The sequence below is a fragment of the Lepus europaeus genome, chromosome 3 (assembly GCF_033115175.1).
Source record: "Lepus europaeus isolate LE1 chromosome 3, mLepTim1.pri, whole genome shotgun sequence".
In the NCBI taxonomy this organism is placed as follows: Eukaryota; Metazoa; Chordata; class Mammalia; order Lagomorpha; family Leporidae; genus Lepus; species Lepus europaeus.
Window position 1 is genome coordinate 40,320,410 of NC_084829.1, and position 27,012 is coordinate 40,347,421.

Genomic DNA, 27,012 nt, shown 5'->3' on the forward strand with positions numbered 1-27,012 from the left:
GCACCATACTGGGCTACCCCTGGGGTACCTGCAAGGTCTCCCGCTCGGGGCTACACTCATGCAGGAAAGGGGGCCCCCTCTGCTCCTCCCCCCGGGAGTGGGGCCCTCCACACAGACACAGCCCTCATTCTTGCGTCTCCAAAGTTGGCATCGTTGCTTTATTTGTGCGCTGTATGCGTGAAGGCATCTTCAACTCCCTTCTTTCCCTGATGTGTTCTGAAATGAAGAGGTGTGGGTAGAACGGCAGTGAGCAGGGCCAGGCGTGAACTGTGATGGTGGCCCTCGCGTGGGCAGCCTATTCGGCAGGGGTGGGGACGAGGAACAGGGCGAGGTTCAGCTGGAAGGCTTCAGGTCTGATGGGACGTGGGGCACAGAGGGGCTGTGGCTTCCTGCTGGGGAGAAGTGTGCCAGCAGAGTGGGTCCCCTCTGCTTAGTGAGCCCTTATTCTCCTCCAGGGAAGTAGATGAGAAAACCCAATGTGAGAAGGGGAAGTCATGGGCTGGCCTGAGACTGGTCGACAGGAACAGTCACAGGTAACAAGGTGACAGTTCCCTGCCCCAGCGTCAGTCTTGGCCGACCCCTCCCGGGATCTGGGTGGCACCTGCTGGGGGCTTGTGTGTAGAAGAAACCTCACAGGTTACTACAGTTGCCCAGAAGAGAGGGACAGGGCTGACCTCGGCTTCCTCCTGGTGAGAGTCCACAGTGACCAGGCCTAAGGAAGCTGATGTCTTTCCCTGGGCTCAAGCCGCATCCCATTTCTGGCCCTGGCTGGGCCCGTGGGCGAGACAGGGCGGCGGCTCTAAGCTCGGTGGAAGTCCCCCCGCTGACCCCCGGTCTTGCTGATGAGCTTGACCTCCCTCACCACGATGTCCCTGCTGACGGCCTTGCACATGTCGTACAGGCTGAGGGCGGCCACCGAGGCCGAGGTCAGCGCCTCCATCTCCACCCCGGTGGGGCCCCGGGCCCTGCAAGTAGCCTGGATGGCCACGGCGTGGCGTGTGCTGTCCAGCTCCAGCTGTATTTGGACGTGGCTCAGGGCCACCTGGTGGCACAGCGGAATCAGCTGGCTGGTCAGCTTGGCCGCCTGGATTCCAGCCAGCTGGGCCACCATGAGGGCATCGCCCTTCTTCAGCTGGTTCTGGCGCACGAGCTCGAAGGCCACGGGCCCCAGAAGGACGAGAGCCGAGGCCACGGCCACCCGCTCGGTGTCTGGCTTCCTGCCCACGTCCACCATAGCGGCCCGTCCTTCTGAGTCCACGTGGGTGAGCTGGTCTGAGGCGGGCAGGGATCCGGAGCTAAGGCACTTGGAGTCGGTGTCTGAGTGTACACGGGAGCTGTGGTGTCTCCGAGGGCAGCCAGACCCCCACCACTGCTGGGCCACCGCAGCGGCCTGGGGGACGCGGCTTCCTTTCCACAAAGCCGCCGTCGGGTTGGAGAAGCTCATTCTGGGTCTCAGACCCTGAACACGAAGGGGGGCCCAGGAGAAGACGCTTGGACTGGCTGGTGGGGAACCCTGGAGCAGCAGCAGCAGCAGGTCTGCAAGGCAAGGGGGAGAAGGGACATGTCAGGCCCTGCCCCGCCCCCAGCCTTCGCATCCCTGTGAGTTCTCTTCCCACGGGGGAATGAGGATGGAGGACAAGCACAGCGAGAAGAAACCAAACGGGAGACGCGCAGACAGAAGGCACCCACGGTGTGCAGGATTCAGGGCTCCCCGACCACTTCCTGTGTCCCGGTGCACCCAGGATGCACCTGACATCTGAAGGCTGGAGCAGATGACCTCTCAAGGTCCCCTTGTTTTCTTAGAGGAAAGTGCCCTAAATTCCCAGGGACACATACGATTGTCTTCACAAGCTCCAAGCATTCACAGCCATGGGCTCCCTGGCTTACAGGTGATGCACTAGGGAAATGTTTCATCTACGTAAATGATGTCTCTTGAGTCCCCCTGGCACAGCCAGACAGCACAAACATGGCTCCAACAGTCCAGAAGGCCTGGGGACTGGGCAGGTGCAGGTCACTCCACAGGTGGTCCGGGGACCAGTGGTGCCAGCACCATCTGGGGAACCATTTGAGGAGGAGAATCCCACCCTGGACCTCCAGAGCAGAACCTGGAACAATGGGCCTGAGCCACTCGTATGCACATGGATGTCCCAGAGGCCCTGCTCTGCTAAAATCTTGGATTTTACAGAAACCACATTAGTAAGGAAATACCAGAATTGTCCATCCTCCTCTAACCCCAGCCTCACCAGCATCCCTTCTCAGGGGACCGTCAGGGCATCCCAAGTCCTTGCTTCAGAGGTGCGTCGACATGGGGCAAGGTCCAGCAAGAGGACTTAGAGGTGGGAGAAGGAAGACAGTCGCTTTCCTTCCCGGGTGGCTGGCACACAGTGGTGGCCCTTGGGCTCTCCGGCCCACCCCAGCCTGCTTTTCTCTGCACCAATGGGCTCACGCTGCTCCAGCCTCCTCTGCCCTAGCTGGACAATGCAGGGGCCTGGATCCAGGCTGGGCCCTGGCAGCCCTACAGCACTCATGCCCGACAGGGACCCTGGGGTGGGGAGCCACAGTTGGCTTTATAAGAAAGATGTTTCTGTTGGCAGCATCCTACCTGCCACGGGGCAGTCCCATGCATGCACAAGCCCAGCACAAGGGAGTCAGGATGGTGAGGTTCTGGTCCTCTCCACCCTCGCCAGGGCCACAGTCTGTGCTGGCTGCCCCCAGCCCGGACCTGCGTGGATGCTCAGTAACACACTTAACAGGCTCCCGTCCAGCTCCACTTGCATGGATTGGACCCTTCTGCAGAGGGGTCGAGACACCTGGTGCTATATCCAAACTGGGAGACGCCAGAGTGGAGAGCAGGGGGTCTGCCTTAGCCAGGATCCCCATTCTTGGGGAACGGCCAACTTAGTGAACATGGAACCTGGGGGGCCCCCAACCTGCTCTCTGGTGAGACAGAATGGCCACTTCTGAGGCAGGGATGTGGAAGGGCAGCCCAGGCAGGGGACAAGAACACACACTGAGGATTGGAAGGAGGCGGAAGCAGAGGGAGGAGGAACAGAAGCCAGATGAGGATGGAACGGGGGAGCCGGGGGTGGCTGAGGGCAGGGGCCCGCCCCCACGGGACCCCCAGTGACAAGGGCGCATGGTTACGTACTGATGGGTCACCCACCGATGAGGATCATGGGCCGGTTCTTCATCTGGGAAATAGTGAACATGCCTGGGGTGAGGGAAAGGGGTGGGGAAGAGGAGGAAGGAGGGGAGAGGAGGTCATTGAGACGGACAGATGGACGCAGGTGGTCTCACAGCCCCTGGGACGTGCACTCAACTCTATGCATCCTGACACCACCCCATGACAATCCAGAGAACAGGCTGGACGCCCGGGGCCCTGTCCTGACAGCAGCGTGTGCGAGGGGACAGCAGCAGGGACACCTTCCCCTTAAACCAGCCCCCCTCCCCCAGCCCCTGCAGTCCGTTCACTGCCCCAAACAAGCAGTCACCCCCACTCCCCGAGCCCCAGCAGGGTGAGTGGTGGCAGCAAGGATGACAGAGTCCCCCCAGCTCCCTCCTAAGCATTCACGGTCCTTGCACCCCAAACTCTGGCTCCCTCCTGCTGCCGATGGCCCCTCGCCGCCCGGCCCGGCCTTACCTGCGTGCTGCTGCTTCTTCCTGCCCACGGCAGCCCCGATGATGGCCAGCAGCTCCTCCTCGGAGGCCCCCGCCCGCAGGTGGTCCCGTAGCGATACCTCTGAGTTCCCGAAGAGACAGACCTGCATGGGGGCGGGGGTGGGGTCAGCAGACCTCCCAGACTGAGTAGCTCATTCAAGTGGCCCAGTGTCAGGCCGAGGGCCTGGGCCTCCCACAGCAGGACTGCACTCGGGCAAAGACTGGCCGTGAGGGACAGAGGCATGGGCTAGAAGGGCAAGAAGCAAACCTGGCTTCCCAAGACCTAATCCTATTTCCCCCAGGGAACTTCACAGAAGTCCAGGGCAACAGAAATGCAGATGGGAGCCTCTGCTGGGAAGGTGGGTGGGGCAGTTTGGCTAGCACCACAAGAATGGCCCCAGGTCCAGCTGGAACTGAGATCCAGAGACCCCAGACCCGGCCTGCATATCCTGTCTCCCTTTGGTTCCTTCCTGGTCCCTCTGCCTGCCCCTATGAAAGGCTGGGTGCTGTGAGGCTCAGGGGTGCAGCACTGTGGGCAGCAAGGACACACAGGACATCTGAAAAAGCCCCCCAGGGCAGAGATGGCACAACGACAGGTGCGACAGAAGGTGTCGCTCCTTCACTGTTGGCTCTTCCCCCTCGCTGCCCCACCAGGCCCAGCATCTACTCTGTAACCAGGATCCCATCTAACTTGTGGATCCCACCCTGCGGGCTCCCCTCCAGTGGGCTCCCCCCACCCCCCCAGTGGGCTCCTGACCGGGAGTGAGAGGGGAGACAGGTGGGGGCCTTGCCCCTGCCTCGATGTCTGGCAGTGGCTGTTTCCTCCCGCCATGGCTCCAGCCCCCACTGGGCCCCAGCGGCACCGCCGCCTCCCTTTCCCCTGCTGGCTCAGCGGGAACAGTCACCTGCTGCCGCCGCCCTTCTCAGGTGCCTCAATGTCCCTGACGGGTTCCCTTAACCCTGCACCCTGCAGGTAACCCCTTGGACAAAGTCCTTAGAACCCCAGCTGCAGCTTGTTGCTGAAGCCTGCCTGATACACACACCAGCCCCAGGCCGAGTCAATCCTGCCTCTCCGGCCTAGAAAACCCTCTGTGTTTTTCAACAACCTGCTGGTGGGGATCCAGCTGGATGCAGCCAAACCCTGCCCTGCATCACTGCCCGTCCTGACCCAGGGCCCAGGCCTCCTAGGCCCTGTGCTGCACTCCCTTCCTCATCCTCATCTCCCACTCTCAGCATCGCTGAGGGGCCCGCTAACGCCTTCCATCTGCAATTCTGCTCCGTGGCTCCTTAAAACACGGACGGGGATCACGTCTCCCCTGGCGAGGCACCGTGCACCATGACCTCCTGCTGACAGCAGGGCCGGTGCAGTGCCCTCTGTGCCCTGGTCTCCCTGCACATGTCTTCAGTCTGCCCCCGCCAGAGCCATGAGAACCCCAACGTGCATCCCTCCTCCCCTCTCCCACTGTGCCCAGCTTCGAGGCTGCGGTCCACGGGCTCTGCCCTCCCCTCCTCACTGCCTGTTCAGCCCAGCATCTGACAAAGAATCGGAAGTGGCCACACAGCACCTCTTCGCTTGGCCTCATCCATGAGTTTTTTTCCAGCCATCAAGGGAACGGGACCTGATGTTGGCCCGCAGGTTTGGCTGCACAGGACATTGCAATTGGCTGTGAGGAGGGGATGCTGGCTTCAGAGCTGAGCTCTGGCCCAGGGCAGGGGCAAAGAATGCACCAACCTCAGCCCTGAGTGTAGGACGGGGGCTTCCCAAGCCCCCAGAAGCTACTTCACCCAGGACGAGGCATGGGGGTTACCGTGCCACCCCCCGAACCTGACACTACTGCACTGCCCCCACCCCACATGCCCTGCCAGCCTGGCCTTCAGTCAGGAGCACCAGTGACAAGCGCACCTGCAGGGGACACTCACCTTGAGGTTCCCGTCAGCTGTGATTCGCAGCCGGTTGCAGGTCCCACAGAAGTGCTCGGACATGGACGTGATGAAGCTGACCTGGCCTCGGAAGCCAGGGATTCTAAAGGCCTGGGTGGGTGGGGGCAGCAGAGGGGAGGGGTGGGCTAGCTACAGAGCCTGCGCTCTGCCTCCCTGATGACAGGAGTCCACTCCTCAGCCCTCTCCCCAGGAGCTCCCAGGAAGCTCACGCCCAGCACCACGCATTCTCCACCTGGGCCTGGCTTCCCCGGAGGAAACCTGCAAAGGGCCCAGGGACCTGGGAGAGGCCTGGCCCAAGAGGCCATGTGACAAGCTGGGTGTCCTGAGCAGAGTGCCTGAGCCCCCGGCCCACCCAAGCCCAGCCTCCCCCTCCGTGCACGGGCTGAACAGGGAGCGGGCTGCTCGAACGGCGTCACCCACACGGCTGGACCCTGACCCTCCTCGGGCTGCACCCTGCCCTCCTTCTCCCTCACCTTGGCTGTGCTGGATTCCTCCTCCGGCAGCTTCTCCAGGTCCGGCCACTGCTGCTGAATGGTGTCCAGCATCTCCTTGTAGCTCACCATCTTCTTGAAGTTCCACTTGTTGCCTGTGGGGGAGCTCCGGGGTCACAGAGTCGAAGGGGCCCTGGGGTCTGCAAGTCCACCCTCCCACCTGGCACCAACATCGGTTCTGCAACTCTCGGGTGGGAGGACAGGGGCCTTGCCCAAAGTGGGCGGCTTGAATCACACCCACGCTTAACTCAGGCCACTGGGGCCCAGCACGACCCACAGGGTGAGCCCGCCCCCGCCTGGCCATCGGCCACTGACCATCAAAGGGCATGTACTCTATGAAGCGCACGTCCAGGGGCAGCCCCTTGGTCAAGGCCACGAAGTCCAGCAGCTCGTCCTCGTTGAGGCCCCGCATCACCACACAGTTCACCTGCTCCGGGGACAATGGCACCATGAGGGCTGTCCCACCTTCTCTTCTACCAGGGTCCCGTGCGTGGCCTCCACCACCCAGTCCTCTGTACGTTGGGGGGTTCCACAGGGCCACTGGGTTTTCTCCCCTCCCTCTCCATGGGGGAAGTGGTCAAGGTCCCCGGCCAAGGTGAACTGCATGGCAGTGGACGAACAGGTCAGGGCGAGGAGTGGCTCGTCCTCACCTTCACGGGGCTGTAGCCCAGCTCGATGGCCTTGTGGATGCCCTCCATAACCTTGTGGAAGCCTGCGGGCGGGGAGAGAGAGACCAGGTCCAGGAGCTCCCCCCCCACCCCGACGGCGAAGCTCGGGCTCTGCCAAGCTGCAGGTGGTACGCGCGCTCTGCCATGGGGAAGATACCACATCAGCCCAGGCCATGGGGGCTTTCTCCCAATTCAAAACACAGGGATCAGGAGTGCAGCATGGAATCCAGGCCGACCAACAGGGCGCAGGACGGGACTGTTGGCCGGGGTGATGCTTTGCTAACCTGGGGTTCGCGGCAAATGCTCCCTGTCATTGACTGATCCCAAATGTCCTCTGGGAAGTGGCAGAGGGGTCAGAGTCAAGGTGAGGGCCGCGGTGTGCGGCTGCTGGGCTAATCGACCCCTCCCACCGGCTGGATGATGACACAGAGGCCCAGAGACAGGCAAGGTCCTGCTTGAGACCTTGCATCTCACAGAGTGCAGGCTTTCTCCTCGGCAGTCCATCACTTACTCACTCGACACACGTACTCCAAGCACCTGCAAGCCCAGGTGCTGTTCCAGGGCCGGCAGACAAGGAGGATGTGTGTTGTGCTCACATACTTCTGTGGTTAGACCACAGGGAAGGCGACCCCAGGCGGGCTTCTCCTCACCCTGCAGCTCGCTCTCAAGCATCCAATCACCATAGCCCTGACCTCAGACCAGCCCTACTTCACCCCTAGCCTGCACAGCCCAGGCGGTGCCCCGATGGAGGGTGCTCAGGGCCAGCCTCCGTGGTTTGCTTCAGCATCATTAGGTTGCTGGTGGGATGGGCAAAGGGGGGGGGCATGAACATTGTTTATCTGCCCTGCTGCTGGGGGACACTGGGGCCCGGGGGCTTCTCTGTTGAGCCCTCTGCTCCCCAGACAGGAGCGGGCTGCAAGAGCATGGGGCCGGAGAGGACCTGACGTTAGCAGTCCTGTGTCACGTCACATGCAGTGGGCATGTGCGTGTTGGGGGCCAAGTCACAGCCACATCTTCCACTTTCCCACACTGGAGCCCCTGCAGGGTCTCTGCCCCTGTCCTTGCTGTCCTTGATCCAAGCCCACCCCTGTTCCTCGAGGTCCTTGTAAATGCCACCTCCTTGAAGCCCTCCCTTCCCCTCCCAGCAGGCATTCTCTCTCCCCCTGGAGCACAGGAATCAATGCCACACGGCAAGCGGAGGTCGTCTGTGTTCCGGATGCTGCCTTTTGGGCCTCGGCAGCCTGCAGGGCTGGGAGGACATCGTGTTGTCTCCTGTCTGCTCCACGACACCCCGGGCAGCCCTGGACGAGGGAGGGGAGTCTGTGATGGCTTCTGCGGTATGGGGAGGCAGAGACAGGGAGCCACGCCCAGGGAACGGGAGGAAGAGGATGGCAGAGCTCACCATGAAGGGGAAGGAGAGCTGTCTCTGGCCTCCCTCTGACCCTCCAGGGTCTGTGAGTTATCCCCCCGCCGCCTCAGAACCACAGGGGCCCCGACCCTGCAGAACTGTCCACTGAGGCTAGCCTCCCCAAAGAAACCAAGCCGGGGGAAGGTGGGCGTGAGCTTGCAGCAGGGGCTGGAGAGACCTGTCCACATGGGCACAGGGACAGTGTGGGACGGCTGGGGCCCCGGTCAGCAGTGGATGCCCGGCCCTGGCACCTCCCGGGGCTGCTTCCTGCCTGGGCTGTCCCATCACTCTTCCGAGCCTGCTCCAGGGGCTGTCTGGGTTTAAAAGTACAAGGCTTTCATTCTAGAAACTTCTTCCTCAGTCCTGGGAAAACGGGGACTGGGGAGGGGGTGGATGGACAGTCTAGCAGCCGATCCCAACAAGTGCCTGATGGCTACAGGGCAAGGCTGAACGACACGAGACAGGAATCTTAATGTCAGACCATCCCTCCCAACTGTCCTAGTGCAGCCCTCACCTGTCCACACAGGAGTGCTTGACACTGATAGGTGGTGCCAGGTGACCCAGCAGCACTGTGGATGACAGCTGCCCATTCCTCCCTTTACCCTGCCCCCTCCACACCCACACCCACACCCACACCCACACCAGGCAACCTCCAAGCGCTGCTAGGAAACCACAGAGGCCATTGCCCAACACGAGCTCTTCAAACTCCAGAACCGTCAGCCACAGAAACCCCTCAGCCTAGTCCCAGCCCAGACCCAGAGAGAAGACGGCCAGTTTCCTCGCCTAGCCCCAGCCCAGCCACGTGGAGGAACACCTGCCCACCCTGTCCCACATCCCATCACCTTTCCTGCGGACGATGAACTCGAACTTGGCTGGCACCAGGGTGTCCAGGCTGACGTTGATGGCACTGAGGCCAGCCTTCTGCAGCTGCGGCAGCAGCCGGGCCAGGTTGATACCGTTGGTGGTCACCCCGATGGTCCGGAGCCCTTCCAGCCGGTGCAGCCGGGCTGCAGAGACGGGGAAAGGTCATCAGACTCCGGCTCTCGGCGAGGCCAGGAGGGCTGGAAGGCAAAGCTCTTAGTCTGAGTGAGATGGACGCAAACGGTGCTCCCTACAGGTCTCTATTAACCAGGCGTGGGAAACATAGGAGTGAAAACAAGAGTCAAGATTGTAACCACCAAAGGATTCAGTGCCTGCTGGGAGCTCTCTGCTCAGGGCTTGCAAACGTTAGCTCATGCAGCCTCACAGGCGTGATCCCCACTTAGTGGACAAGGAAAGGAAGGCTGAGAGATTGGGCAAATGGCTTAAGTCACACAGCTGAAGTCCAAGTCCACGCATACGTGACTCCAGGACTGTGTTCTCCGCAGCCAACTACAGGTCCTGAGATTCTGTCTACACAAAGAAAAGTGTCTGGATTAAGTGTTATTCAACACCTCCATCGTACCCTAAATCTCTAGAAATAACAATTTAAAACATCCGTAACAGCTATGCTATATGCTCTGAGAGTCCCCTGAGGTTTACATATGTTGGAAGGTAATTCGCATTGTGAGTTATGAGAGGGCAGAAGCTCAAAGCAACTGTGCTGGTGTTGGTGGGAGGATGGGAGGGTGGGGGACCTGCAGTCTAGATGAGTTCGTTTGAGTGAAGCTCCCAGGATTGACTCCTGGTGGGTTCTAGGCAGAGGGAAAGAGGCCAGACAGACAGATATACATGCTCACTATCTGTTGCCTGAGATGCCATCTTCTGCCTTGGGACTCAACCAGCAAGAACTCCATCATCACCAGATTGAGCTGTGTCAACCCCTCTGCTGTCTAAAATCAGCCTGCTTCAGGTACTCTGTTATAGTCACTTAAAGCTCACTAATACAGAAGGTAGTAGAGAATGCCACCGATGGCCCAGAAAGGTAATGAAATACCAGAGAGCGCACAAGTGAGCAGGTAGGAGATGGAGAGAGACCGCAGCTCAAGGATGTCAGGAAGGGGTTCCAAACAGGGGGCAGGGGATCCAAGTGGTCAGGCTTGGAGTTCGCGGAGCAGAGGGTCCTAGAGGCATGGCGAGGAGGTTGTCTGGCTATAGAACCGTACCTGGATAAGCTGGGCAGCTGGCCTCTGTCCACCCCTGCAGCAGGAGCAAGGCAGCAGAAGCGTTCACTCCCAGGCTAACGCACTACTGTAGACATTAAAGCCAGCCCACAGGGGTGAAGCCTGGGTCGCCACTGACACTCAGGAGACCCAGAGCCCAGGAGCCCAGCAGCACCTCGCACCCCATCTCGTCCACCTCCGGGCAAGCAGCAGCAACAGAACTGGCGCTGCCAGCCAGACCAGTGGGAACCTCAGGGCTGGGATGAGCACACAGCTAAGAAGTACTCAGCACGCAGGGCGGTATGCTACAGGGACAGAGAACACGTTCCACCGACAGGAAGTTGCAAAGCAGCCGCAGCCAGGCAGGAAACCCAAGATAAGCTTTCCTCAAGAAGCAGAGTTCATAGGCTCACTGGGACAAACACTGCCTGCTGAAAACCAAGACAAATAATTAGGCCTCTTGAAAATTAAAACAAAACAAAACAGGTGCTTACAGAAGGAAAGCACTCAGTGGAAAAGCAGGATGAACGGATCTGACGAACAAGCAAGCAAGCTGGAGAACTGAGCAAAGGATTTCTCGCAGAAACAACACAAAGGAAGGAAACGAGAGACAGAATCCACCTGCTCAGCACCAAAAGCCAACAAAATCCAGAGAAAAGATGAACTGCGCCAAAACGTTCATGGTAATCTTTGATCGGCAAGATGGTAGGTGATATTTATAGGTCTTACCTACAGCTAAATGTGACCCCATAATGAGCAAGCTTCCTTTTACAACGTGAAACAATACGCACACACACACACACACATACAGACACTCCCTTTATCATTATTTATTTATTTATTTATTTTGACAGGCAGAGTGGACAGTGAGAGAGAGAGACAGAGAGAAAGGTCTTCCTTTTGCCGCTGGTTCACCCTCCAATGGCCGCCGCGGCCAGCGCGCTGCGGCCGGCGCACCACGCTGATCCGAAGGCAGGAGCCAGGTGCTTCTCCTGGTCTCCCATGGGGTGCAGGGCCCAAGCACTTGGGCCATCCTCCACTGCACTCCTGGGCCACAGCAGAGAGCTGGTCTGGAAGAGGAGCAACCGGGACAGAATCCGGCGCCCCGACCAGGACTAGAACCCAGTATGCCGGCGCCACTAGGCGGAGGATTAGCCTGTTGAGCCACGGTGCCGGCCCAGACACTCCCTTCGGTTTGCAGTCAACCATGTGCTGCCCAGGCAGTGCCACTGCCTAGACCCTCACGGCCACCACAGCAAGGGCTCCCAACACCCTAACCTGATGGAGGTCTCTCTGTGAGGGATCAGCTCTGCTCCGGTGGCACCCGGCACCAGAAGCAAAGGGCACAGGAGAAGGGGACTAGAGTGAAAGGCAGTAGAAGTTGGCAAAATTAGTTATGTTTGCATACAAGGGCGAGGAAACACCCACGTGCATGGCGTCTTCTTACAATAAAACCATTTGGGGCCAGAGCTGTAGCTTAGGTTAAGCCAGTGCCTGCAGCGCCGCCATCCCATATGGATGCCTATTAAAATCCCGGTTGCTCCACTTCTGATCCAGCTCCCTGCTAACGTGCCTGGGAAAGCAGCGGAAAATAGCTCAAGGGCTTGGCCCCTGCAGCCATGTGGAAGACCCATATGAGACTGCAGGCGTTTGGATCCTGGCTTCAGCCTGGCCCAGCCCAGGCCATTGGGGCCATTTAGTGAGTGAACCAGAGGATGGAAGACTTCTCTCACTGCCTCCCCCTCTCTGTAATTTTGCCTTATAAATGAAAAGAAAATAAAGTCATATAGTTTTTCTGGAGAGAAGCTTTCCATGGAACTTTATAATCCACTGGCTAGATATTTCACTTCTAGGAGTTTAACCTAAGGGAGTAGTCATAGATGGGACAATATTTACCTACAACAAGCATCACAGAATACCTAACAAGAGAAGCGGGAAATAACTGAGAGAGCCAACAGTACAAAACCGGTTGAAGCACGTTTTCTCTGGGTGATGGGGTATTATGTAACCAACAATGACTCTGCAAAGACATGAGCGTGGAGGAAATGCACACGCCGTACTAAGGAGCGCACGAGCTGGTTACAGACAGCACGTAGGAGAGGCAGGGAAAAGGCAGGCCGGTCACCAAAGCGCAATGTCGACAGTGACTACTGACTTTCTGCTTCTCTGAAATGAACTTGTACTACTTTGGCAAAAAAGAAAGTGAAAGGTTAAAAATGCAAGTTGTTGTTTGAAAAAGAAAGGAAATAGCTTCCCTCTGGCCCTGCCAACAAGGAAGATTAGCTAGCAGCGGTTGTTGGCTTCCTGCGCCAGATCAACCCTGGACCGACACAGTCGGATCACTTACAAACATGTTGCTTCCACTGCTTTGAACTGGAATTGGTGGAGACCATGAGCAGGGGCAGGAAGGCGGGGCAGTTTAAGCTCCATCCTTGCCCACTGGTGCCCACGGACACCTTGGTGGCGCTTGCCCAGGGAACTGGTTTAGGTGCTACAGGCCCTGCAGGAAGGGGAGCTGAGGACAACAGGTGGACACGGACCGCCTCGGGCAATCCCGCCTCCATCCCACCTCCCTTCCCATCCTCCAGCCCCAGGACTGGGAGATCCCAGCCCCCAGCAACTGACTGCCTCTTTCCAACTCTGCTCCTCCCTCCCCAAGGGATTCAAGGCAAAGGGCTGCAGGGCTGCGACTCCCACAGCCCCAGGGATGTCGTCCTGGTGAGGGCTGAGTGAGCAGGTGCTCCTGGAATCAGGCACTGCCTGGGCTGTCTCCATGGTGAGGTACTGTGGTTTGGACATGACAGGGCCCCGGAACTCTTGGCAGACAGCTGAAGTTTAAAACCCCGAGTCCTGTGTTGCTGGCTGGGAGGGTGGAGGCTTAAGCCAATTGTGGTCTTTAGGAGGTGGGCCCCACAGGAGGGCCCTCAGCCGCGGGGCTCACCCTTAGAAGGAGGTTCTTTTGAGGTGGTTGGACCTAAAATCCTGCACTGGGCCCGGCCCCTCTGCTTCCGGGTTCGCCACGCGGTCCTCCTTCTGCACACACTCTGCCATTGCCACCCTCTGGCACCACCAGACCCAGACCAACGAGGCCGGCTTGTTCCTGGACTGTGAGCCGCCAAAGCCGAGCCAGAGCAAAACTTCCTCCTGCAGAAGTCGCTCGGCCTCGGCAGTTACAGCGACAGAAAGCTGACTCACACAGGAGGAGACAGCGAGCGGGAATAACTGATGTTCTGCAACCCCGGGCTGGCGCACTCCCCTCTCCCCGTGCCCCTGCAGCTGCCTATCAAAGACTAGGATTCGGGTGTGGCCTTAAGCCCTCCCCCTTAGGCAGTGCCACACAGAACAGCTGAAACCCTCGGGGAACTGAAAATCAGGGCCAAACCAGAGAGACCCTGGACCCCCCTCCCCTCTCCAACAAGAACCACTTTAAAATATTAAACAATTAAAAGGGGAAAAAAAGGAAAGAGGAAACTAACACTACATTCTTACAACTGTATTACATGAAATCTGTTCTCTTTATATTAATGTAAAACTAAAAGTTTTCAAACACAAAAATATACAGATATAGGAGAAATTAACATAGACCATGAATGTTAGATAGGCATGATAAATGCAGAAAAGAAATGAAAGATAAGAACAAATATTAACAGTATGAAAAAAATTCCACAATGGTATAAGGGAACAAGAGGAAATATTAGATGAAAGTTTAATTGTGAAAGAAATAACACAGGAGATGAGATAAAGAGTCATATAGATGGATACACAAGGACAAAATGGAATCAGAAGATTAAGGAGCTCTCCCAGGAAAAAGCTGAGGAGAATAAGACATCAAAATGTAATTTAAAAAAAAGATTTACTTGAAAGGCAGAGTTACAGAGAGAGAGAGAGAGAGAGAGAGAGAGAGAGAGAGAATCTTTCATCTGCTGGTTCACTCCCCAAATGGCTGTAATGGCCAGGGCTGGGCCAGGTGGAAGCCAAGAGCCTCATCTGCATCCCCCACATGGGTCCAGGGGCCCAGTCACTTGGGCCATCTTCTGCTGCTTTCCCACATGCATTAACAGGGAGCTGAATTGGAAGTGGAGCAGTTGGGCCTCGAACCAGCACACATATGGGATGCCAGCAACACAGGCAGAGGCTTAGCCTGCTATGTCACAATGCCGGCCCCTTGAAATATGATTTAGGAAACATGGAGCCTAGAAGTAAACAGGACAACAGGCAGATAAGGAAGTTCCCAGAAGAAAAATAAATTAAGTAGAGAAGGAAATATTTGAAGAAATAATGAAGAAAATTTTTCCCGAACTTAAGACAACTGGGTTAGAACTAAAATGGAGATTTCACTGAAAGTCAATAGGACCGATTGGAACAGCCTGTTCAAGACATCTTATGAAATAAACTTCATGAAAATTACATACAAAGAAAGCATCCCAATAACTTTCAGAGTAAAATAACACATCACCTGCAATGGAACAAGAATCAAACTGACATTGTTCAGCTGTGATGCTGACTGTTAGGGGCCAATCAGTCCAGTAGAACCTTAATGTAATGAAGAAAGAAACTTAAGACTAAGATTTTTATATACATTCAAACTGTATTATAAAACTACCACTTGGATGTAAAAGACAACATGAAAACCACAAAGCATACTGTATTTAACTGGACATGTCACACAAAGACCTGCATTGAAATACAGAAAATACTCTATTGAGATGATAAAATCAGGAGATGCTGCCAGATTATGGGAGTTCTGGGTGATGCAACACCTGGGAAAAGCTGGCTGACAGAGGGTGTGCTTACAAGAGGGACAGAGGATTCAGTGACCCAGGGTGAAAATTCTAGAAAGTGTCAACAATAAGCATGGGGCAGGCAGGAGAAATCAAGGGGTGGGAGAATGCTAAAGTTCTGGTCTTGCTAGGGAGAAGAAGGGAGTCACTGCTGGTAAAGCCAGAATAGAAGAAAAGCAAACATATAGAGGATGACAAATTAAAATAAAGAATAGACATAAACTCAATTATTTCAAGAAAAATCAATTTAAGATAGATCAAAGACCTAAATATAACACCCAAAATTATGAAATTGCTAGTAGAAAACACAGGAGAAGCACTTCCAGATGTTGGTGTTGATGATTCCTTGGGTAAGACCCCAAAGACATAGGCAACAAAAGTACGAGACAAATGAGGTTCTATCAAACTCAAACTACTGCAGAGCAAAAACAGTCAATAGAGAGAACACAGCCAACACAATGGGACAAGACATCTGCAAGCTATTTATCTGACGAAGGATTCACATCCAGAAAATATCAGCAACTCAAAACATTTAACAACCAAAACGCAACCAATCCAGTTAAGAAATGGGAAAAGGATCAGAATAGACAGTTCTCAAAGGAAGAAATACACATGGCCAACAAATACATGGAAACATGCTCCACATCACTGGCCAGAGCTCCAGAGGGCCAGGGGTGGGGAGGCATCACAGACGACTGCCAGCAGGGGGAGCCAGAGAGCCGAGTGGCCCAAAGCCTTCCCTGGAGGGGTTCTATAGCAGCCCCAAGGCTGGCAGAGCATTAGAGGGGATAGGGAGGGAACAGGACTGCAGGCTCAGCCACCCTCTCACTCTGCCCTCTCCCCTGCAACTGTGGGCACCGGAGCTTGTGAACATCCTTGCTGACTCCCGTTCCCTCTCTTCACGCAGCCCCCTCCCCCCGGACTAGCAAGCACCAGCCCCACGTGCTGTGAAGCAGCGCCCTGGGGAAGATCAGAGAGCAGCGGGAAAGACGCGGCAGGGCCGGCATGCACAGCAGTTCAGGGCGCTGCAGCTGCATGTGTCTGAAGCGCCGTGGCAGGGGAGGCATGCAGGCTTCCCCACCCACCCAAACCCCTGGAGGGACCCTCAGAGGCAGGGCACTTGTCCTAACCCGTGTCTACTGGGCGACCTCCTCTTTCCTATCCCACGTCATCAGCCAGGCCCAGTAACCATGAAACACAGCAGGTAAGGTCCTTGAAATGGCTATTCCACAGACGAGGGCACGGGAGGCCCAGGGCGGGGAAGGCATCTGCACACCTCCGCAGGGCCGGGCGCTGGCAGAAGGGGAACAGGCTGCTGCCTCTCCTGGCTCCCCCTCCTTCTGCAGTGCGGGTCAATGGCTCCCGTGGAGAGCCAAGTCCTCACGCCTATGCCTCACTGACCAGCCCGCCATCCTCAGCTCCTTGGCTCTCCCTCAGGTCCTGGCAAGGGGCACAGGGCTCTAAGGTGGAGCCCATGCCAGAGCATGGCGGGCAGAGGCAGCGACCTGCACGAAGGGGCTGGGCCTGGCAACCAGCCTGGTTCAGCAGGTGCAGTCCTTTCCTGGAAGCCAGCCTGCTAATCAGCCCTGGGGAACTGCCTGGGCCGGCTCATCCAGCAAGGAATGGGGGCAGGGTCCCAGGTGGAGGGAGCAGCAGGGACTGGAGCGAGCTGGCCTCAGGGAAGGAGGCAGGAGGAGGTTGTCAGGGTGCCCTGGGCCCTTCCATGGAACAACCACAGCACCTGCGCTCCCTGCTCAGGGCATCGGTGCACTCCAGGGGCTGCCCCTTCCCATGCATGGCGGAGTCTGAACAGCAGGGCCTGTGGCTGTTCCATATGCCGCTCTCAGCACAGTGCGGCTGGTAAGAAGATGCTCCACTGAGCCGGGCTGAGGGCTGGGGCATGGGCACGGCCAGTCAAGACCAGGAAACCTTATTGACCTTTGCTTCATCATCCAGAACACAAGGAGCGAAGGTCATTCTCCGCCTGTCCTTCAGGGTCAGGGGCAGCACGTGGCACAGGGCTGTGAGCACCTGCACGTGGTGGGCATTCCTTTCTTACTTCCTCTGCAGGTCCGCCCCGTAGGGTAGGTATGATCACTGCCTTGAGGCTCAGAACAGATTTGCAACAGGTGCCTGAAGATTTGCTGCTGGTAAGAGGCACAGCTGAGATCCAAGTGGGGCGTGACGTACTCTAGTTCTCACGTCGCCCCACTCTTCATTCATTCAGCAAATACCAATGAGCACCAACAACAGGTAAGGCACGGCTGTGGGCAAAACCTGCCCCAGCGACCCGAGAGCTTCCACGCTCGTTAATGGAGGAGACAGACAATGAGAAAAACAAACATGCAACCCAAACTGTAACGTCGGGATGAGCGAAATGCTATGAAGAAACACAGCAGGGAAAGGAGATAGAAGAGGGGTTGCCACCTTTTTTTCTGTATAAATATCTCCAGCTTTGCAACACAGCCTCTGTTGCAGCTACTCAACTCTGAGGACGTGCGCAAGCAAATGGGTGCGATTATGCTGCAAGCAGACTACAGTAGCCACTGAACTTGGGATTTCACATCGCTTTCATGTAGTAGAAAACGTTATCTTTCCTTCCATTCCCCCTCCAACACACACACACACCATTTAGAAACATAGAAATCATTCTTGCTGGCGCCATGGCTCAATAGGCTAATCCTCTGCCTGTGGCACCGGCACACCGGGTTCTAGTCCCAGTCGGGGTGCCGGATTCTGTCCCGGTTGCCCCTCTTCCAGGCCAGCTCTCTGCTATGGCCCGGGAGTGCAGTGGAGGATGGCCCAAGTGCTTGGGCACTGCACCCCATGGGAGACCAGGAGGAAGCACCTGGCTCCTGGCTTCGGATCAGCACAGTGTGCTGGCTGCAGCGGCCATTGGAGGGTGAACCAACAGCAAAGGAAGACCTTTCTCTCTGTCTCTCTCTCTCTCACTATCCACTCTGCCTGTCAAAAGAAAAAGAAAAAAGAAATCATTCTTAGCTTACAAACCATAAGAACAGGTGCTGACCCAGGTTTGGCCCAGGGCAGCAGCTTGCCAAGCTCTGGGAGAGGGTGACTGGGACGTGTACACCGGCTACGCATTAGACAGCATCAAGGAGACAACACTGAGCGAGGCCGGGCAGTGAGCCTGGAGCCCCTGGTGCCCTTGAGCAGGGGCGCAGGCCTGGTTGTGTGACTGAGATGAGGACAAGGCAGGGAGCAGCAGGGGGCTACAGAAGGCAGCAGGAGCCAGGTCAGGTGGCCTCCTGGTGAGGACTTTGGTCTCAGTGTGACAGCAAGTCACTGGGACCTGGCATTGACTGGCTTTGTGACCTTGGGCAAGTTATTCAACTTCTGTATGCCTTATATTTTCATCCAAGTGGGACTAATAATGGCACCTGTCCCTAAGGGTGCTGTAGCATGAACTGAATGTGATGCCCAGCAGCCACACTGAGGCTGGGTGCAGCCATGGAGGCAGGCACTGCACAGGGGTCCCAGTGACCCTGGGTGCAGCCAGGGAGGTAGGCACTGCACAGGGGTCGGGGCAACCCTGGGTGCGGCTGGGGAGGCAGGCAATGCACAGGGGTCCCGGCGACCCTGGGGTCCAGCTGGGGAGGCAGGTGCTACATAGGGGTCACAGTGACCGTGGGGTCCAGCCAGGGAGGCAGGCACTGCATAGGGGTCACGGTGACCCTGGGGTCCAGCCGGGGAGGCGGACACTGCACAGGGGTCCCAGTGACCCTGGGGTCCAGCCGGGGAGGCAGGCACTGCACAGGGGTCAGGGCAACCCTGGGTGCAGCTGGGGAGGCAGGCAATGCATAGGGGTCACGGTCACCCTGGGGTCCAGCCAGGGAGGCAGGCACTGCATAGGGGTCAGGGCGACCCGGGGGTCCAGCCGAGGAGGCAGGCACTACATAGGGGTCATGGTGACCCTGGGGTCCAGCCAGGGAGGTGGACACCGCACAGGGGTCCCGGCGACCCTGAGTGCAGCCGGGGAGGCAGGCACTGGGGGAGCAGCGACGTCCATCATCCAACTCACCCACTATGTCCACTACATCAGGCCGGATGAGTGGCTCCCCACCAGTGAGCCGAATCTTGTCCACGCCTTCTTTCACAAAGAGCTGGGCGAGGGTCAGGATCTCCTCGGTGGTCAGTAGGTCAGCCTTGGGGGTCAAGGAGACACCTTCCTCGGGCATGCAGTACTGGCCTGGGGGCAGCAAGTGGACAGATGAGGAGGTGGAAATGGGTATGGAAGCAGATATGCTGTCTCCGACTCCCAGCAGGCCTCACGTTCCCCTGAACTTCACCAGATAACAAGGAGAGACCATGGCAAATCCAAGGTGATGCAGCCCCTCACCGTGCCTTCGGGTCTCTGGAATGGGAGAGCCCCCTCCCCAGCTGGCCTTAACCTCCCTCTGCAGAGGAGTAGAGGCTATGGCTCACAGGTGAGGAACTAGGCCAAAGGCCAAGGGCAAGGTGCCAGCTCTCTCAGCCGGGGATGGGTGGGCAGGGTCGCCGGCACTGTTCACCCTGCTTCCTGTCACCTGTCGTGGAGCCCGTGAGGAGGACAGCAGCACTGTCTGACCCGGCAGAGGCTGCCCTCTGCAGCTACCTCCAAGTGTTCTTGAACTCCACCCCCCTGCCTACTTCAGGCTGCCCGGGGTCCCGTTTCACAGGCTGCAGAGCTGAGGCAGGGGAGCGGGGTGAAGGAGGCAGGCTGGGGAGCGGGTGCCCGAGCTCCCCGTCACTTCCTGTGGGTGGGAGGTGTTTACTGAGGCCAGGTTGGGTCAGGTCTGCTGGAGGGTCACGAGTCAAATCAGTGACTCGGGTCTGGAGCGAAGAAGATCGGTAAGACTATCAGAATGGGCTGCCTGTGGTTTGTTTTTGTTCAGTTAAACATTTGCTAAATATCCACGTGTGTGTTTACTGAACCGCAAAGTAGATGTTTTTGGGGGGAGCAGGTACAGTGGAAGGAGGGAGGGAGGAAGGGAGGGAAAAGACAGCCCCAGAACCTCCGACATAGGACCACGGGAGGAGGGCTCTGTATCAGCCTGGCCTGGGGCTAGGGGCGTCTCAACAGATGACAGCGCCAGCCGTGGGCACCGCTGCATACTGCATATGTTTATAATGGCCACCACCCTGGTCTGGACTTGGGGACTGCGGGGAAACAGGAGGCAGCAGTGCTGAGGAGTGGGCAGTGCAGGACCCGATCCTGACCCTGAACCCAGCCACCGTGCTGCTCTGTGTATCAGCAACTCTAACACTCAGCTGTGCCCCCCCACCAACCCCTCCGTCTTGTGCGTGGCAGGCCAGAGTGGTAGACAGAGGAGGCTTTCTGAGTGAAGGGAGACCCCAGAGGCTGCTTGAGCAGGGGGCCCAGGGAGGCGACTCACATCGGAGGTTGCACTTCTCGGTGAGGGAGATCCGCAGGTAGCTGTGCCTCCGGCCGAAGCGGTCAGTGAGGAAGGCAGAGAAGGGGGCCGCGTGCTCCCGCAGGAACTGCCTGCGCCTGGACAGCTCCTGCAAGGGCCCGGAGGATGAGGACAAGGATGGTGGCTCTGCTACCCTTGGGAACCCCCTGCAGAGCACCGCGAGGGCCCCGCCCTTACCACCAGTGTCTCTACAGCGCTCATTTCCCACGTATTCGGGCCCCACAGTCCTCTACGGGCTGAGCAAAGGACTCGGCCCCTGGGGCCTCAGCTGTGGACGCCTGGCTGGGCAGTGAGGTGGAGGGAAGCAAGGGTGGGAACTCAGGCACCCTTCCCAGTGCCAGCAAGAAGGATTAAGCACCCTTTGTCTGGGACCTAAGGGGGAGGAGATTGCTGGAAGCTCCAAACAGGGCCCAGACTGATCCCGGTGCGAGCCAGGGGGTCAGCCTCTTTCTTGTGTCCCATCGGATCTCAGCACAACCCTGTGTCCTAAAGGAGGCTGACAAGGTCATCGCTCCACCGAAGTGCCATTTAGCAAGCATCTTAGTTTTCAAAGAATGTTCTCAGTTCAATTCCCACACCCACCCTGTAAGAGATTCTAATGAACAAGGGTGGGGGAGCATGGGGAACCCAAGAACCAGGAATCAAACCCAGATCTCCTGCCCAGGGATGGATGATCAAGTTACTTCCCTAGGACTGTGAGGGCAAAGGTCAGCCATGAGGTCTACAGACAGGGCTCTGCAAGAACCCCTGGTTTGTGGGCCAGGTCTGACCAGCCACACTGGGAAGGCTTCTTAACTTCTCCAGGAGCGTTCCCCCAGCTGTAAAATCAGAGCAGCCGTGGGCTACGGTTGTCTTGCTAGGGGCCAGGAAGCTGGTAGGTGACCCCGAGCTGGGATGATCACCAGCCTGAAACTGAAAAGGACAGAGGGCCTCAGGTTCCCCAGAGACCCAGGGGAACTGCACGCCTGCTCCTCAGCCCTGGGCGCCCCGCAGAACCATGGGAGGAGCTTAAGAAAAAAAAAAAATCCACCGGACATCAACTGCATCTGGATCTCTGGGGCTGCTGTGTTCTCAGTGTGTCAGGTGATTCAAATGAACAGCCAAGATCAAGAGCCTTGGGCAACTCAGACAAAAGGGACGTGAGAGGCTGGCGCTGTGATGCAGTGGGCTAGGCCTCCACCTGTGGTGCCGGTATCCCACATGGGCAGAGATTTGTGCCTTGGATGCTACTCTTCCAACCCAGTCTCTGCTAATGGCCTGGGAAAGTAGCAGATGATGGCCCAAGTGCTTGGGCCCCTATACCCACATGGGAGACCTGGAAGAAGTTCTGGGCTCCTGACTTCAGTCTGGCCCAGCCCTATCCCCAGCTGTTGTGGCCATTTGGAGAGTGAACCAGCAGATGGAAGAGTTCTCTCTCTCTCTCTCTCTCTCTCTCTCTCTCTCTCTCTCTCTGTGTGTGTGTATGTGTGTCCTCCTAACTCTACCTTTCAAAAAATTTAAAACAATTTTTAAAAACGGGACATGAGAGGAAGTGTGTGGGGGTGGGGCTTCCATGATTTTCCTGTGTCCATCAAACTGTCCTCAGTGCACCTGCTCCAAGAGTGGTTCCCCCTCCTCATCATAGTCCTGTGACTGCCTCCCTGAACTACAGCCACTGTAATCCCAGCATCCTGTCCTGCCTCCCAGCAGCACAGAGAAAAGGCAGGCGCTCGCCACCACCCTGCCCCTTTCTACCCATAGCCTTGGGAGTAGGGCAGGAGATGCTCTGTACCCAAGAATGCCAATGGCCATCAGAGTCCAGATTCCAGAGCTTCCTGGAGATGGGATTGGTGGTGGAGCTGCAGCCTTTTCCCCATCAACAGCTATCTGCAATGTAGTCATCTGTCACTCACTCCTGGCTCCAGTCCTCCGCTTGCCAAGATACACCGCTCCCCTTAATCTTCCCGTGCTTTGTGGGAAAGGAGTGGCAGGTGGGAGGAGAGCCAAGGTCAATACAGGAATTGGGAGCAGGTGAGAGGATCAAGGAGCATGACTCAGCAGAAACCCGAGAGCAAGCAGAGGGAGGGGCGGGGGCGATGGAGAATAGAACTGGCCCTGGGTTCTGACAGACCCTGCACCACCAACCAGACTCCTATGCGCGAGCACACACACACACACACGCGTGCGTGCGCGCTCTCACTCTTGCAAACTCCTCACTTGGATATTCACAAGCTACCTTCCAGCCTTTGCTCTTTACGTCCTTTTGTTCTTCCACTTCTTTCCCTTTAATCTCTTGGAGGAAAAAAGGACCTGCTGCAGTGGAAGGAGCCCAGGATTCAGGAGGGACGGCTGGAGAAAGCAGCCAGCCAGCCTGCTCACCCAGGAAGGGCCGGGACACGTCAGAGGCAGCACAAAGCCTCCAGCTACTGATGCTCCCGGGGCCCTGCCTGGGGCAGGCTGTTCCCTCTGCGTGGGATGTCATCCCGGCGCAGTATCCATGTGGTGTCTCCCATGGTGCGCTGGTACCAGGTGTTGAGCCACTGTGTCAGTGAACAGACCTGTCGCTCATCTAAAGGGAAGGTGGTCTACGCAAAGCCAGTTACACGGATGGGATCTGCGGTCAAAACGTCGTACTTGACGCTGGGGTTCCTAACTTTGGCAGCAAGTCAAAACCACCTGCAGAACTTCGCAGGAGTACCGATGCTACCACCGCACCCCGAAGCCTCCAACTCAGCGGAGAGCCCCCACACCCTGCTGTGCAGTCAGTTCTGAGAAGCACTGGCCAGCACCAGGTGCTGCTGTCTAATCCAGCAGTGGAGGTTGCGGTGCTGAGCGGTGACCTGGACTACAAGCTTGGCGCCAGCTGTCACGTGGTCTAAAATCTGCGCCTCTCAGGTCCCTCATCTATATGGTGGGGATAATTACCCTACCTAGGTGGACTGGGGGCGTTCCCGGCACATACTGGGTATTCAAGCGACTGCTCATTTTCTTTACACAGTCCCTACTTATCAGACGTTCACCCATTAGATACTCGTGGAGGAGCACGTGTGTGCGTTGTGATTACTTTTCCTGTTCTGTGTCAACTTCCCAGCCTTGCAACACCTTGGTCTTTTACCCCTTGCAATGGCAGATGGCCTGAGGCTAGGGGTTCCAGACCTGTGGTCACACTACCCAAAACAGGACGAGTGGAGTCTGAGCACCACCCCGGGCCCACAGGTACTAGCGCTAGTAACCTGGCGTATGGCTGTCGCTTGTCAGCACAAGCTGCGGTGGGGTGGGTGGGGCCTGCAGTGAAGAGGGTGGAGAAGGGTGCTACAAGGGGGTTAGTTAAGGGAAGGACACTGACCTCAAGTGTACTTGATCTGAAAGGTCAAGGGCAGCCCCCAGAGAGCTCTAGAGTCCAGAGGCGGGAGCAGGGTTACTGGGGAGAGGAGCAGCCCATTCCACATTCAAGTACCAGTGACCTCAACTGCCCTGTAGAGGGGATGATGTCAGGGCCCCTTGAGATCCCCTCTGTTAGAGGAGAGGACCCAGCCAAGGGCCCAGCCACCGGTCTGGTTCTCTCTCCCTCTCTGCTATGACACCCACCCTGGCTCCAAACACAGATTGCCACACTGCATGGAAAATGGGTTGGAAGTCAAGAGAACACCCTGCAAAGCTCTTTCCCTTCCTCCCTCCCCGACTCCAGCCCTGCAGTCCTCCCCCAGCCTCCCCCACACCCACTTCCCTCCCGCACACGCCCCATGCAGCATTTGTCCTCTGGGCGCCATGATGCTGCTGCCTCATCCAGTTTTACCCGCCCTGCCTTTGGCCCAGGCAGCAGAGGCGCAGGGCCTCGGGCCAGCCCCTCCTGACCCCAGTGAAGCCTGCAAAGGGGCTCAAGACGGGGACAGAACAGTGCAGGGCTCCTGAGCTGGGCTCCACCTGCACACGCGTTGCTCTGTCTCCCTGCCAGCCTCCCCCCTGCCTGGCATAGCTCTGTGTTCCTTTTCCACCTGTAGAAGCTACTCCGCCCCAAGGCCTGCTTCCCACGGTCCTCACAGCCAGCTCCCACTGACACCTAACATCTCTCTCACACCCGACTCACACAACGCCCGGCTGGCTTCGCATCCTGGCTCTCCCAGACCAGGAGGAGGAGGAGAGCAAGCACCTCAGATGCCCTGCCCCTGCTCCAGCCAACTGGCCAGCTCTGTGGATTGGCTGACATAGAGGAGGGCCCTTCAAAAAGTCGGTGGAAAAAGGAAAAAAGTTTATCTTGGTGCAAAACAAATAAAAAAGTTTGCAAACCCTAAGGTTTTTTTTTTTTTTCATAGTTGGTGCAAAGTGCATATTTTGTAAAGACTTCTCCTACACATGAATCTCAAAAACGTTTGACCTCACAACTGACTTTAAAATTCCATCTTTCACAAACTTGAAAGACCCTTGTTGGGGACGGGGCTGGGGTCGAAGCCCAGCGTGCTGGCCTGGGGTGCACTTGGCCCCCGCCCTGGGGTGCACATTCTTCCAGCTGCACAACACCTCCCCTAGGTTACAGGGTAGGAGCAGCCTCTGCGTCTCCCCGCAGGGAGCAGGCAGAGCACAGGCACTGGGGTTTGAGTGGCCGTCCCCACGTCCCGCCCCGCATTACATGGGAACTTGAGGGGAAGGGAATTCCCCAGCACCCCCTCCCTTGTCTCCCTGACAGCCTCTCCCCTACCGGTATAGCTCTGTGTTCCTTTTCCACCTGCAGAAGCTGCTCCACCCCTCCCTGCAGGTGACCCCCTCAGGTCTGGGGTGAGCAGTAAGGAGACCACGGGGGAAGCCCCTGCACAAGACCCTCTTAGGAAAGATGCAAAGTGAACCGTGGAAGGAGAGGGTGAAGGAACAGCCCTTCCCACGGGTCCTTTACAGATCTCTCAACCGCCCTTGCTTTTCCATCTTCTCCCTCACTGAGATTAGGAATTCAAACGTACTGAAGGGGCCGGCACTGTGTCTTAGCGGGTAAAGCTGCTGCCTGCAGTGCCGGCATCCCATATGGGCGCTGGTTCAAGATCCAGCTGCTTCACTTCCGATCCAGGAAAGCAGCAGCAGATGGCCCAAGTCCTTGGGCCCCAGCACCCACGTGGGAGACCCAGAGGAAGCTCCTGGCTCCTGACTTCGGATTGGCTCAGCTCTGACCGTTGTGGCCATCTGGGGAGTGAACCTGCGGATAGAAGACCTCTCTGTCTCTGCCTCTCTGTAACCCTGCCTCTCAAATAAAATAAATCAATCTTTAGAAAAGACACTGAAAATCTCTCCACTTTCTCCCAACGGGTCTGCTCACCTGGGAGCCCCATAGGGACTAAAGCCTGGGCAAAACCGAGCAGTTTGGGCAGCCCTGTCCCTCAGTGGGCAGGACAGGAGGATGGATGATGGAATGATCCCAGGAGTCAGGAAATGGGAAGAGACCAGCAGAGAGGTCCAGGAAAGGGAGTGGACCAAACAGAAGGAGCTACTTCTCCCCCTCAGTGGCTCCCCAACCACAGGAGTGAAACGACACACTGCAAACTTGTCAGGACATGAGGGGCTCAGAGGGGTGCTGCGAGGATGGGGGATCCCGCCCCAACCCTTCAAGGTACGCAGGGAGCCCCAACCTGGGAGAGGCCAGGTCGGGCTCCTGCTGCTCCAAGAGGAGGCTGAGCCCCGACAGAGGGTAGGGGTCACAGAGCGTGGGTGCGGGGTGACACCTGACCGCTGGTGGCACCCAGGTGATGTTGTTAGTGTCCCACACCGAGGTGTCACAGGACACCTGATCACACACGGAAACCCGGGTGTGAGGCAGGGCTGAGGGCTGCTACCAACACAGCTCACCACTCCCGAAGCCGCGTCTCGCAGGCTGTCCCCATTTCTGGCCTCGACTGGGGGCGCGGGGCAAGGGCGGGGCACTCCCAGGAGCCCCTCCGGCGACCGGTGGGTGGCACAGGGCAGTTCTGGAGGACACAGCCCACTCACTCCTGCGCGCCCTGGGCTCCCTCCAAACGCGGCCCCGGCGCACAGCCAGGCGCTTCCCGGGGTCAAGGGAATCTGGGAGCGGGTAGGGTGGACTCACCTCCGTGGCAGGTTGCGAAGGCTCCCCAGGGCGGGGCTGTGACACCGGACCCCCTGAGCTGCAGCTCCGGGTGCCAGGCCCCAGGAGGCGCCGCACCATCCGAGCCACCGGCCGCGCCGCCATGAAGCCTGTGGGCCGGCAGGGCCTCGGCCGGTAGCCGGTTTCTGGAGTACGCTAGCCCGGGACTCGCCGCCCCGGTGGCCCCGGCGGGGGCGGGGCCGGGGCCGGGCCCACTCAACCAATCGGCGAGGGCAGCGCGCCGCGCGGGCCACTGGGAGTTGCAGTCCACTTCTCTCCACTCCGGCGCCGGTTAAGCGTCCTGGGGCCAAGCAGGAAGGGCTGTGTCCTTTCCCTGAGAATTGCGTCTACCCTGCTCTGGTCATGGGGTGACTGACACAGCTGCAGGCAGGACGGGGGCCAGAAGAGCGACGCCCCGCCTTGGGTGAATTTAAGGGGGCACTGTGAAAATTCTTATCAAGATAAGCAGTATTTTAATGGAAAACTTCA

General features: G+C 57.7%; 1 protein-coding gene across 2 annotated transcripts; it reads right to left on the reverse strand.

The window, feature by feature from the left end:
* Positions 1-135: 135 nt before the first annotated feature.
* Positions 136-26,706, reverse strand: MOCS1 (molybdenum cofactor synthesis 1). Of its 2 annotated transcripts, none has more exons than XM_062186063.1 (11): positions 26,506-26,706; positions 20,421-20,547; positions 19,067-19,234; positions 9,008-9,172; positions 6,740-6,801; positions 6,405-6,516; positions 6,072-6,184; positions 5,578-5,688; positions 3,641-3,761; positions 3,164-3,211; positions 136-1,536 (listed from the first exon to the last, which is right to left on the reverse strand). In XM_062186063.1, the coding sequence occupies exons 1-11, from the start codon at positions 26,626-26,628 to the stop codon at positions 800-802; spliced, it is 1,887 nt and encodes a 628-aa protein (XP_062042047.1). In that variant the 5' UTR covers positions 26,629-26,706; the 3' UTR covers positions 136-799. The 2 variants fall into 2 exon arrangements, with proteins under 2 accessions (XP_062042047.1, XP_062042048.1); XM_062186064.1 differs by having other exon boundaries at positions 1,446-1,536; positions 3,149-3,211.
* Positions 26,707-27,012: the final 306 nt, after the last annotated feature.

Excerpts from the sequence above, each read along its gene's own strand:
- MOCS1 (XM_062186063.1), bottom strand. The coding sequence starts at position 26,628 with ATGGCGGCGCGGCCGGTGGCTCGGATGGTGCGGCGCCTCCTGGGGCCT. Across the intron at positions 6,517-6,739 it reads TGGGCTACAGCCCCGTGAAG|GTGAACTGTGTGGTGATGCG; the intron begins GTGAGGACGAGC and ends TCCCCGGAGCAG. Across the intron at positions 6,185-6,404 it reads AGAGTACATGCCCTTTGATG|GCAACAAGTGGAACTTCAAG; the intron begins GTCAGTGGCCGA and ends GCTCCCCCACAG.